A 13,336-nucleotide genomic window follows, 5' to 3' on the forward strand; every position below is an offset into this window, starting at 1 on the left:
AAGATATACAAGACAGAGCATTAAGAGCATCTACCCAGCTTACTCCTTAGCAAGTTCCTGAAATCATTTCCCCTGTGTTGCTCCAATGTGCACAGTACAGCACATTGAAATGGGGCCCAAGGAGTGCTCTCAGCAGAGGAGGAGCAAAACCACTCATGTTGCTGAGCCCTGCAGAGGTTTTCAGTTCACTGGTCTGAGTAGCACAAGGTAAAGACTGTGTCCCTCTAGAGGAAGAGCTTTCCCTACTGCACCAAATGCTCTGATATTTGACCCAGGCTTGTAGGAAACAGAATCAGCTTTTCTTCAGGAAGGACACACACTTAGGAGAAGCAAAGTTGAAGAGTGGGGCAGTGATGGCAGTAGCTGTGCTCTTTGTCAGTAACTGGGAAGTGCAGAACAAATGAGAGAAGAACAGCAAAGTCCAGTCATAAACACCTGAAGTAGATATGGGGAAGGGGTGAGTATCGAACAACACACACAACAGAGTAACAATTAAAAGGCAAGCATAAATAGACCGTGTGAAGTGGGAACAAGGGAAGATTTTAGCATTACATCAGTATGAGGAAAGATCGGAAAGAAAGACATTTAGAGAATTTAAACTATTTATATTTTGTTAATCGGTTTAGAATTCAGCACAAGTACGTGTTTGAAAGGCACAGCTCTATCTGGGAAGGTCACAGTCTACCACGTACTGCAAAGAGCTCCTAGTAATGCTGCCTCAGTGAAGGGCTTTAAGCTTCTTCCCATTACACAAGAGAAAAAGCTACACCTGTCATATCCAAAGCTGATATCTGGAGGCAAGCTAAGGCACATTTCAGAGATAGTGCTTATAGTCCAATGATGTTTAAATCTTTTGCTCCCATCTGCCACCCAGGGACATCTTTGCATTTTGCTTTTATTTATCACCAAAGTCTATTCTCGTTCTAGCCTGTAGAGGCTGGTGAGCTGCATTTCTTTATTTTTCATTCCGGGGAAGTATTACTTATGTTGAACCCATTTGTCCCTAACAGAGATGTAAGATGTAGCTCCCTAGGAATTCAGATGTTATTTAAAGTTCTTTTCCAATATCTAATTTGCCTTTTATTTATTTAGGGAGTTATTTCAGCCAGAGCCTTGCTATTGAGAGACACCATGACTTGTTTACAGTGCTGGTCCTCAAGGCAGCCAGGAGCTCTGGGAGTCAGGCAAGCAGCAACATTATAGATTAAAGAAGTAATTACAACATAGAATACAACACTAAATAACAGTAAAACCAGCAAAGACAAGAGAGGAAAGGGAAACAAATTGGGAAAAGTACACTGGTGTTCAGAACAATCAAAGTGAAGGGCCAGGACTCAGTCACCTCATTTTGGAGCAGTTCTCCCTGTGCATGTTGTGACACTGTGGCTACTAAACAGGCTGGCATTGCATCTTTCCAAAGGCTATACACCAGGTCTGCCCTAAGCAGATGGCTCCTGGACCACTTCAGCAAAATAACTGTCTCACTGCAGCATCATAATGGGGCTGATAAATCCCAGCACCAGGTATGTGAGATCCTGTCCATGCCCAGCCCTGCTCTGTTGCAGACATACAAAACCTTGCAGTCTAGCATTTCCAGCCCCCTCACAGTACAGCTTACAGCCAGACATACAGGGAGGCCTTGGTCACACAGCAGAGGCTGAGCAGCCTCACTCATGTGGACCCTCTCTGTGTTGAAGCCCTCCTGTACCAAGTGAGCTCAGGTCCCTGTGCACATTAGTGTGCGGCCAGCTGGACACTGCCTCTGTAGTATCAAAAAACCACACTGTCCTGAACTGCTCGAGCTCCTAAGGAGCATTAAGACCTGTCCTGCTCTGGACACAAAGTAGCTGCTAATTATTCCTTCTGCTCTTGGTTTCCTTTGGTCTCATTCTATGATCACTTAATGGGAAGTAGATTATGCAATAATTGAGTGTTGGAACCAGCAGATCCCTCCACAGCAGGAGATGTACATTATTTACCCATAAAAAAATATTTCAATCGTTATTACCATGTAAACTGTGATTAATTAAATTCACAGGAATTATTTCTGAGGCATGTAAATGGGAAGATTCCTGCTGAGGAAAAGCTGGAAAGCTGGCTCCATCCTGACAGCAACAGGGCTGTGAAGCAAGAGGAAGCCCTGAACTTACCCCGGTGATTCTTGCACTTCAGAGAGCAACAAAGCATGCAAAGGAATGGAAATGGTGGGGGATGGAGTCAGTGCCCCGTTCACCCATTGAAAATTTCCATCTAGGAGGGTCACAACCTCCTGACCATCTGGGTTCTTCAGTGCTAGCCAGGCTCCAGGGAGACCTCACTGTGGCCCTCCAGTACTCAAGGAGAGCTTATTAACAGGAGGGGGACCTACTTTGTACCTGGTCTGATAGTGATAGGACAAGGAAGAATGGCTTTAAACTGAAAGAGGGGTGATTTAGATCATATGTGAAGAGGAAATTCTTTACTCAGAGGTGGCAAGGCTGTGGTACTGCTGACCAGAGCAGTGGGTGCCCCATTCCTGGAGGTGCCCAAGGTCATGAATGGGTCCTGAGCTGCCTGATTTGGGGGGGACAGCCAGCACACATAAAGGACTGGGGCTAGGAAGACAGTAAGGTCCTTCCCAACCCAACCCAGTCCAACCCAACCCACTCTGTGATTCTGTGATTTTAGTCCCTTGGACAATTATTAGTACTCAAGGTGTGCAACACCTGCAATTTATGCTAGCACATAACCATGTTACCTGCTCTGCTTCCTCTCTTAGACCAGACACATCATTTACATTTTGGATTACTGCTGAGTGCTAGGCCAGCGCTGCAACATAAGTGTATTTTAGAACCCCAAGTCTCCTTCATTACTTAACAATCTCTGCTGTACTCATTACTGTAAACATAAAGTTAGCACTCTTTTTCCTTCTGTTCATCACTTGGTGTTTATCTACACTGAATCACATCAGATCAACCACTCGCTATGCAGATGGATTTCCACAGCTTTTTGCACTCAACTCTTATTTCTACTGCCTTGAATAGCTGAGTATTGTCAGCAAACATGCAGCCATTGTGCAGGCTTTTCTCCTGACTGTGCCTGGATATGTCAAACAGCAGCACAGATCCCTACAGGGTTCAGCTGGTGACCTCCCCTGCTGTGAAAACTGACCATATACTCCCATGCTTTTTGAGCTACATGTCCATCTGGGAACCTGTCCTCTTATATCCATAGCTGCTTACTTTACTTAGAAATCTTTGACCTGGGACCTTCTTGAGTTCTTTTTTGCAAATCCAAGCCATCTACATAAATCCATTTTTCTGTCCTAGGTTTGCTGCCTCCTTCAGAAACCTCCAAGAGATTTATGAGACACGTCACCTTTCTCTGCAGAAGCCTTACATTTTTGGTGCATCACATGCTTCTGACTTTGTGCATTCCAAAATGAACAAGACCCATGATGTATCCAGGTTTTTCCTAGTGAGGTTACAATGATTAATTAACTGGGACCTTTCCCATATACTAGTATTCATATATCTTTGCTATACAGTCAATTGTTTGCAAGAAATGCTGCCTGAAGCCACACTGAGACAGCTGGAATAAGTACCTCTGCTCCTCCCTGCATATCAGAAAAGTCAGATGCAGCACAGTGAGGAGAAGGTGAGCTCTTTATTGTGTTCATGGCAATACTCCTTTCTCTAAGGGCACACAGGGAAGCTTCCTGGCTGTAGCATTCCAATCCGCAGTTCTGCCACTGGCAATGGGAAGCTCATCTCTGTCCATTCACGCAGCTCCCAACATCCCCCAGCACAGGGACTCCTAAAAGCAGCCTTAAAGCTAAAGGGGTTTGGTTCCACGCTCAGAATAGCTGAGCAGGTGCAGCAGACAGTAGTCAGAAGCAGCATGTGTAACCTGGGAGCCATTTGTCACCGACTTTGTCTGACTTCTTAGAGTGAAGAAGACAGAAGAATATAGTATTCATCACCTTAAATTCTGTACAGTGACAAAGCAGCAAGTGCATGTAACAACTGAAATACACTCTGCAGACAGTAATGGCCACTGTTAAAGTGTAATCTGATATTTGGATTATGATGGAGTCTATCAATTTTTGCTTTTGTATTAAAGTTGTTTTTTTTTTCCATCTGTTGAAAGTGGAGCTTTGTGATTTCACAGCGCATTACACTTTATGGGCTTCATTTGCTGCACCCAAAGAATTTCATTCTGCTACATTAAAAAATACCTTGGGATGCTGGATATGCTTTTAACTATCCAGGGCATGCCGTTGTGTGAAGCTCCTAGCAGTGAGCTTCACTGAATGTTTAGTTCATACATTTATGATATATAATAATATTATATGTATTGTAATTACCAATTAACTACAATTCATTCAAACATTATATAAATATGTTTTACTATCAGATAATATGATGTAACCCATGAGGCATATTGGCCTTGCTGCAATAATCAGAATTCTGTCCCTATCTCTCTGTGCCAAATCCACAGTCATCACTTCAGCTTCTACCACACTTACTGGGAAAGGAAACACCCCATCTCTGAAGAATGCTTGGGTCTCTCTCAGTGCTTTCATTTTCCTGTGTGCCACACAGTCGGAATGGGAAACTACTCTAAAGTTCCTTATGCTGCTGATGTCATGCAGATGTGTACTACACACATGCAGATACACTTGGGTATGCTTACACTCATGTGGTAATCTTGCATAGGTCATTCTAGCCAGTGTTACCAATACCAAATCAGGACTGGCACTTGGAGGATCATCCCAATTGTATCACCATGACCACCATCCACTGCAAGTACCATCACAAAACCAATTACCACATGTCATCTGTCCTTCCTCAACAACCAAGCATTGTTTTCAACAGTGATTTTGCTTCAGTAGCGTGCCTGGTCTCCCATTTTGTCCTAGGTTCCAAGCCTGCAGCCCCCTGCACACTTGCTCTGCTTGTTACTGTTACTGCATTGACTCAGATCTTGCTGTCATAAGATCTTTCTGCAGAAGGATCTCACTACAAAGTGAGCTCAGCAAGGTTTAGTGCATTGCTCAGCCAAAGCCTTCCTACTGGGTCTTCCCCTGCTGCACAATTACTTCACAAAGCTGTTAACTGGAACTGATGGTTTAGCCCAGCGGGTGATTTGAATTTGCATGTAAAACACAGTGCCAAAAGCAGAAGAAGGGTAAGGCACTGCACCATTGTGCAATCTGGGAGACCACCTTTTTAGAGCATCACCACAGTCTGCAGTTTCCAAACACAAGCTGTGTGGAAAACAAAGTGAGGTCACTCACTGAGAAATGCAGCCCACTCCAATGATAATGCATATTACATTGCCTTTGAAATCACCACAGGGAGAATTTCCAGGGCAGAGGAATCTGCACAGCGCTTTCATGGTTTGTTACAACACAAAGGGGTACTGACTGCACTGACTGCACTGACTGCATTGACTGCATGCTGCTTCTGTTATCTTCTGCACAGTGGTCCAGAAAGTTTCGCAACAGGCACAGCTGGCTTGAACCAGAGAGCTCCCAAATGGAGGACATCTCTTTCCATCGCATGGGTGAAAACACAACTGTAACTGTTTCTATTATTTCTCCTCACCTTGGCAAGTAGCTGCTCATTTTCCAAGCAAATAGCAGTGTGACCGGACTTTGCAAGATGCCAAGTACTCCAGCTCTGGCCAGACCCTCTGGATGCTCCACGAGGAGCTTTGCTACCACTCACACCATGCAAGGCTGGTACAGTGTTGCTCAGGAAGAGCCAATACTCAAATTCCACTCGGTGTCACATACAACATCTTGGATCTAGTCGGGAGGAGGCAGCAGAGCAGCAGGCATTCCTGCCACTGCAGCAAGCATCTATCTACAGTCTGCCTGTCTTGAAAAGAATGACAGAGAACAAAGCTAAGAATAAGCCTCCTGTTTCCTGCTGGGCACACACAGCACCACAACAGAGTGGAGCTTCAGTTTTTGTGCTATGATTCAAGCCAAGTGGCACCAAAATATATACAAAGCAGAGAGGCAGCAGGCATCACAGGCAACACTGAAAAGTCAGAGCTTGATGTGTTTCTCTCCTGCATTTTCTCACAACCTCCAGTATTATTATAGTGACGCACAACAGCATAGAATATAATTGCTGTAGTGATTACTTACAGCCATTACATTAAGCTTTAAAATGCTCCTTTCAGATTGAACAATGTTTTTTTTTTTTTCCAAAGTCAACAGCTGGTTCACAGCTTGAAAGCAACAGTTAAGATAAATTAAATAAAAGGGGTAATAAAATCACAGACTAAATTTAATTTCTGAAGCAGATGCAAACTCCAGCAAAGCCTTTTAAATATCTTTTTAAAACATCCAGAGAAACAAAAGTCAATACGACCGATAATTATACTGTGCTCATTAATAAGAATGTGGTGTGTGAGCTCAAATAACTGTGTACACTTCTAAATGTATTTAAAACAGAGTACAGAAACAAATTCGTGCAGCATTTATAGCCCCAGTCTGGGAGATAAATCAAACAGAAGCTTCCAATGGATGTAGTAAATCTTGGGAGAAAAGTGTTTACATATATATTCTTCTTCTCAAGGTATACATGCATAATATATAGAGTAGTTTATAAAAAGGACTTTCTTACCCTTGGGATAAAAAGTTGGTCCGATATAAGCTCAAGATCAGCATGATGCCAAGAGCCTTTACCAGCTCTTGGAATGCTCTACTGGAGCAAAATCCAACCTTTCCAGTATCTCTAAAGTATGCAGCCTCACTTAGATGCCAACAGGCTTTTCTCTGGGCTGGTTTTCTGGTTGTTTTGTTCCAAAAAAAAATAAAAATAAAAATGAGTTAAATACATAAAAGAGGATGTATCCCTATGCCTTTAAGAAAAGACAGCAGACACATCTCTGTGCAGATGGACTACACCAAATATTTTGTGACACTTAATGCACAGAACAAGAGGATGCCTTGGCATATATTCAGTATGTGATTCACCTCACCTACATTTATCTGCCTGAAAAGCAAGGAGGTCATCTAAGTTAGTCTTTTAGCTTCCTAAGTTAGTCTTTTAGCCTGAGGAGAGAAACAGACATCCACAGAGAATAATTTATTCCACTTGCTCGTCCGCCATAACCATCCTATCTCAGGATATGATATATCTATCAGGCTATGAAAAAGCCCATGCTGAAGACATCTCTTTCCAATCTGTCAGGAGCCCGGAGGAGCAGCTAAAATAAAATGAAATCCCCACCTCGGGTCCATCTGTAACAACCGCCATTGAGATGTTTTGTTTCTTTTAATGTTGAAGAAGCTGTTGGAACCTATTTGCAAATATAAAGGAGATTCAAACCGATATAAGCAAAGAGGGAAATAACTGTATTTATTAAATAGCCTGACTTAGAAAAGTTCCACCCAACAAGGGTAACTAAGGCTACATACAGTAAGCTATACTAAGAGTGAATATGTCTCGTTTGCATCTTAGCACCAACATGTATGTCCCAGATGGGTGTTTTGTAATGTTTTTGGGAAAAGAAGCATTTTCCAATGATTTCTGAAAGTAGAACTGGGTGTGCTTTTATAGCCTGCTCCAGAAAGAACACTACGTGTCCCACACGCACCGCAGTGATATGCATTCCAAAGCACCAAGCAAAATGTCACCTTAACTCACGGAAAGTTATTCCATCTCACAATATCAGAGAAATTACAACAATATGTTGTTCGACATGAAAGTACGTGGCAGTGCTATTTGTGAGACCTGGCAGCTGCCACTCTCAGCAGAGCAGATGGCAGCGATAAAAACACAATGCGGGGAACAGGTTGATAAAGACATATCCATCATTACGCTTTTGCTTTACAGCAATGCTCAACTTGAAGATACAATCAGAACGCGTGGGTCTGTCACTCTCGAGTAGGAAGAGTTTGCTTATCTGAGCAAAACAATTCTCTTGTAATGATTAATCCTGGATGTATTATTAATCAATATTAATCATCTCCCATCCACGGGAGCAGGCAGAGACAGCTGGGAAGGCTTTCAAAAGTCTTTAAAGACTTATGTGCTCATCCCTTTGTTCTTCAGACAGACAGACAACCATTCATTCTCCCTAATGGAAAATCAAAGTCAGCCACGATAACGCTGTTGTGGCAATCATCAGCTCACACTCTCTACAGAGGACCACAGGGCACATTACACTCTCATTTTCTTTTCTCTCGTTATTTATTTGTTTGTTGCCGTGCAGAAGGCGTTAAATGAAAGTAATTCTCATGGGAGGTACCAGCCACCAGTCCTGGAAGGAGAAACGATCTACTTACCTTAAAGCACACAAACTGATGGACTAATGGACTAACTAATCGAATCTACTTTAGATGAAAATCTATTAGCTTTTGTAACAGAGAATCGACATGGCCTGTGACAAATGCTCTCCACTCTGTGCAGCCCAAACCCAAAAGTTGGATGCTGATGGCCTGATGATGTCTTGGAGTCCCAGCACAGAAACGGTTCATACCAGCTTCATAGCAAGCTAGACTGCAACCTTAATAAGATGTATACAGAACTAATATCCCTCAAGATACAGGATTTATATAATACTGAGACAGCCATCAAAGTATCACGAAACGCCGTATGTTTCAACATAACTTCCATAGTTTTACCTTGGAATGTCATCTTTATGAACATACTTCATAAAAGCGCTCCACTAAAAGCGAAATCCACTCTCAATTGCTTTTTCAACTACAGGAAAGCCGGCAAAGCCCATCGTGGCTTCAATGTCCTGTTACTCCTTCGGAGCCGGACTGGGATTACATCCACCTCAATCCCCACATCACCTCACACCAGCGCGGTCGAAACCCGCTCCGCGTCGCCCCGCCCCGGCCGTATCGCGCATGCCCGGAGCCGGGCGGCCATGGCGGGCGCTGCGGGGCTGTGGGCGAAGGCGCGGGCGCTGCTGCCCGACTCGGAGGAGGAGCTGAGCCTGGCGCTGAGCGGAGAGGTGGACGGCTGCGTTCCGCCGCTGCTGCTCCGCGCCCGAGCGCTGCTCTACGGGGCGGCTCCGCCGTGCGAGGCGGCGCTGGGGCGGCTGGGCGACATCCTCCGCGACTACGCCTGGGAGAAGCTGAACGCGGGGCCGTGGCGGGACGTCAGTAAGGCCTGGCGGCAGGTCTACGCTTACGGCTGCCTCTTCGGAGCTCTGGCCGAAGTCGCCGCCCTCCGCCCGCTGGCTCCCGCCGTCCGGCTGTGCGACATGGGGCTGCTGATGGGAGCCTCCGTGCAGGACAACATCCTCGCCCGCCTCGTCCGCCTCCTGCAGGAGCACCTGCCCCGATCCGAGCGGCGCAGCGCGGCCCCGGGTAGCGCCAAGGTACCGCCGGACCGCCCGTCCCCGCGGGGCTCCCCGATGGCCGTGAGGGGCTGACGGCGGCTCCACGGCGGCGTTCTGTTACAGAGGGCAAGGACCGAGCCCACCCCGGCGCCGGTTGTACGGCCCGAGGACACGGTGCCACACGAGCGCTGCCCCTCGCTGGAGCACTTCCGAGAGCGCTATCTGATTCCGCAGAAGCCCGTCGTCTTGGAGGGAGTTATCGATCACTGGCCGTGCATGAAGAAGTGGAGGTGAGAATAAGTGCCTGTTCCACGTCCTAACCAGGGCGAGGATCGGTTTTGTGTCAGGTATTGCAGTGTTCATATCGCAGCAGACGCATCCATAGATGGGTGCCATCCTGAGTGATGTACACTGAGTGCCTCTTCCCCTGCTCTGTGAGTGTCTGCTCGTAGGTGCTGGAAGTCAACAGGCACAAATCTCTTAAGAACTTCATACTGCTGGTATGTGCCATGCTGCCGTGTGCCAGGGCAGTCAGGTCCGGACTGTTGTATCCAGCCCTGTCTATACAGGGACAGTGCAATGCTGGCATGCTCCCTTTGCTTTGTTTTGCTTAACTGGAAGCCAGAGGCAAGTATGAATTGCCAGCTGTACCAGCAGATTTGTTCACGTTTCGAGTGGGTTGGCCTCCAGCAGACGCTCCCTACTCACTGATTTTTACATCTCAGAACTTGCTCTTCAACTTCAGAGCAAGCGTGAATAAGCATAACTGACTTTTTTATTCGCAAATACAAACTTTGGCAAGTAGCAGTATTTGAGCATCGAGTTTCAGACAACCACATTCAGGAGCGATAACAATATTGAGGTGCTGGTTTGATGTAGGCACCGGTGCCAGCATTTCCACTTGTTTTCTTAGCAGTTGGTGATGGAACTTCTGTTGTTTCAGCGTGGACTATGTTTGTCAAGTCGCTGGGTGCCGCACAGTCCCCGTAGAACTGGGTTCCCGGTACACAGATGAGGAATGGTCTCAGAAGCTCATGACCGTCAATGACTTCATCAACCAGTATATTGTGAATGAGGTCTGTTGCTTCCTTTTTTCTTTCCCATTTCCAAAAGCAGCATCTGCTTGTATAGAATTTTTGCCCGGTTACCTGCCTGGAGGTGATCCTAAGGGTGACGTTACGCTACAAACACAGCACTGAATTAAAAGGTTTGACATTTTGTGAAGTCTGAAGCTAAAAAATAGTTACTGCAGCAACAGCAACAGCTAGATTGCATTTTTATGTACAGTCAAATGTACAATAGCTGAAATTTGAGGAATAAATAGATATCTTCTGCATCAGAAACCTGAATGGTGAGGTTTAAAGGGAACTATTTTTCCTCCTCAGCCAGCAGCATTATTCCTCACAGTTATTAAACTGCTCAGTGAGATCTATTGGCAGCCCCCCCCTTCATGTGTGCTAGCTAAAAATTAAGAAGGTGATTGGCTGTCGAATGACCATTTACTTCCACAGCTGAGGATCTGGAGCTTATGTGGTATAGCCTGGAATGGAATATCAAGGTGACTGTGGGGAGCAGAGGTGAACAAGTCTGTGTACCAGCAGGGCCTAACTAGAGCTCTGCAGGGTATTGTCATAGAACTGACACGTGGAGAACTGATGGGACTCCGTGTCATTATTGCTACGTTTCTACCAGGATCTTAAGCTAGATGATTAGTTAATTGTGGGGATATACCCACGCTCTAACAATTTCGGTATGGAAATAAATACTTTTCAGAGGACTCCTTATGCTAGTCAGCTATTGAAGCAGTTCAAGCACTCTGAAATAGTAGACTGTAAATGAATCTTACCTATGAGTAAATTCTACTTCACTGTATATAAATGACCAAGTCTTACCCTATATGTCACTATGCTTTTTTTTTTCCCCCTATGTTTTAATCTCAGAACAGCGTAGGATACCTTGCCCAGCACCAGCTTTTTGATCAGGTAAAACTGCATGAGTATTTCTTTCTGTAGTCAAGTGCTCCCTTTGTATGACAAATCATCTCTGAGAATGTCATTTCTACTCGATGGAAGGGCGTAGGGAAGTTTCGTTTTCTCACTTGGCTGAAAGGAGCAGGAAACAAAGCTTTAGGGGGTAAAGATGCTCAAGTTTAGGGCTGTTTTGGTACAATGTAGCATTTGCTTACAGTGATACCACCTGGAAAGCAGCGTATCTCCAAATGATACATAAGTCAGGGAAGAGGTATGAACAAGAAACAAACTTCAGTGTTGGTATGTTCACCATGTTCTGCCATGTCATTTGAGGTAACCAGAGGGAATCAGGTTTTAGGGACATATTTTAGTGGGCACGGTGCTGATGGGTTGACAGTTACACAAGGAGATTATAGCGGTATTTTGCCACTTTAATGATTCTATGATTGGATGGAGATATGAGATAGGAAAAAGAATCACATAAAGAAGCAAGCTTAGTGTATAGAAGATAACCACTACCTTCTCCTTGAACAGCAAACCCACATATTCCTGTAGTTCTCTCATTCCCCGAGTTTCTCTGGTTTCTTCTAAAGCAAAGAAGTCTCTGAACTAGGAGAAACCCCTTTCCTTTCTTCCTCCCACCTCCTTCCAACAGAAGGAATATATTCTGCTAGAATAGAAAGTGTGAGGACATTTCCTGCAGATTCCCAGCTCCTTTTCAGCTTCCATTGCTGGACAAAAAGGTTATTTGGTTTTGTTGGTTTTTTTGTCGGGCCCTGTTACTCTCTTCTCCAAACTACACTTTTTGAAAGTCAGTGGGTACCCTTTCTAATGTTCATTTCTTTCTGGAGTAGATCCCAGAATTGAAAGAAGATATCGGTATCCCAGACTACTGCTGCCTGGGGGAAGGGGAAGAAGATGACATCACCATTAACGCATGGTTTGGGCCAGCAGGCACTGTCTCACCTCTTCATCAAGATCCCCAGCAAAATTTTTTAGCCCAGGTCAGTACTCTGCTTAGTCTACACAAGCCTTTAATGCACCTGCAGTACTGCAGCCACCTGTAAGTAAGCAGGTGTATTTTACTACTAAATTGCTAACCATGGCCCACAGTATGGTATATTAGACTGGTTGCTAGTTAACTGAACTTGTCATTTTCCAATAGCATAGGATCACAACTGATTAAAAGTAATACTGTAACATATACAGGTATTTGGAAGAAAATATATCCGTCTTTATTCACCACAAGATTCAGAAAATCTGTACCCACATGAAAGCCAACTTCTTCACAACACCAGTCAGGTAAATAATCATCTGAAATGTTAGTGTCAGTAACGTTAGTTCATCTAATCATACTTAAGTAAACACTGTTTGTTTTTGTTTTTAAATAGGTTGATGTAGAAGATCCTGACTTAACAAAATTTCCCAACTTTAGAAAGGCTGCATTTCAGTCCTGTATTCTAATGCCTGGACAGGTTCTGTTCATCCCAGTTAAATATTGGCACTATATACGATCTCTTGATATTAGCTTCTCTGTCAGTTTCTGGTGGTCATAATGCTGAAGTATGAATAACATTTATTAGTATTGTAATAGCAATTAAAGATCAAGAAAAGTAGCATCTGGAATGCTTTACAAGTGAATTCTATTTAAACATGAGAATGCTTTTTCCCTATAAATGTAAATAAAAATTCCTTGTTTCAGCTTGGTAAAAGAATGTGGGTAAAAGCTACCACTTTATTTTTGAGGATGTTTCTAATATAACCTCCTTGTTAAGAGCATCTGTTGGGTCACCATAAGGCTCAATAATCTGGAAAGGAAAAACAAAACCAGTCTCCTATGTGGAAAAAGTTGAGTTTAAGGGCTATGAAACTAACTAACTGAAGTTAATGCATAGTTAACTGCAATTAAATAATCTAAAGCTTAATTATCTTTTGACCAAGAGTCAGCTGAACTGCAGGCTGCTGTCTGCCAAAGAAAAGATAGAATGCCACTCCACACTAGTATCTAGTGACATATAATCCTCATTTCATTTGCAAGTCACTTTTAAAAGGATAAAGCATCTTTACAGAAA

At 44.1% G+C, this 13,336-nt stretch overlaps 1 protein-coding gene across 1 annotated transcript; it reads left to right on the top strand.

The window, feature by feature from the left end:
• Positions 1-8,861: 8,861 nt before the first annotated feature.
• KDM8 (lysine demethylase 8) lies at positions 8,862-12,820 on the top strand. Its single transcript, XM_072349189.1, has 7 exons — positions 8,862-9,333; positions 9,418-9,584; positions 10,238-10,370; positions 11,235-11,276; positions 12,119-12,268; positions 12,474-12,566; positions 12,656-12,820. Exons 1-7 carry the CDS (start codon positions 8,878-8,880, stop codon positions 12,818-12,820), a joined length of 1,206 nt encoding a protein of 401 aa, XP_072205290.1. The 5' UTR covers positions 8,862-8,877.
• Positions 12,821-13,336: the final 516 nt, after the last annotated feature.

The sequence above is a fragment of the Excalfactoria chinensis genome, chromosome 14 (assembly GCF_039878825.1).
Source record: "Excalfactoria chinensis isolate bCotChi1 chromosome 14, bCotChi1.hap2, whole genome shotgun sequence".
In the NCBI taxonomy this organism is placed as follows: Eukaryota; Metazoa; Chordata; class Aves; order Galliformes; family Phasianidae; genus Excalfactoria; species Excalfactoria chinensis.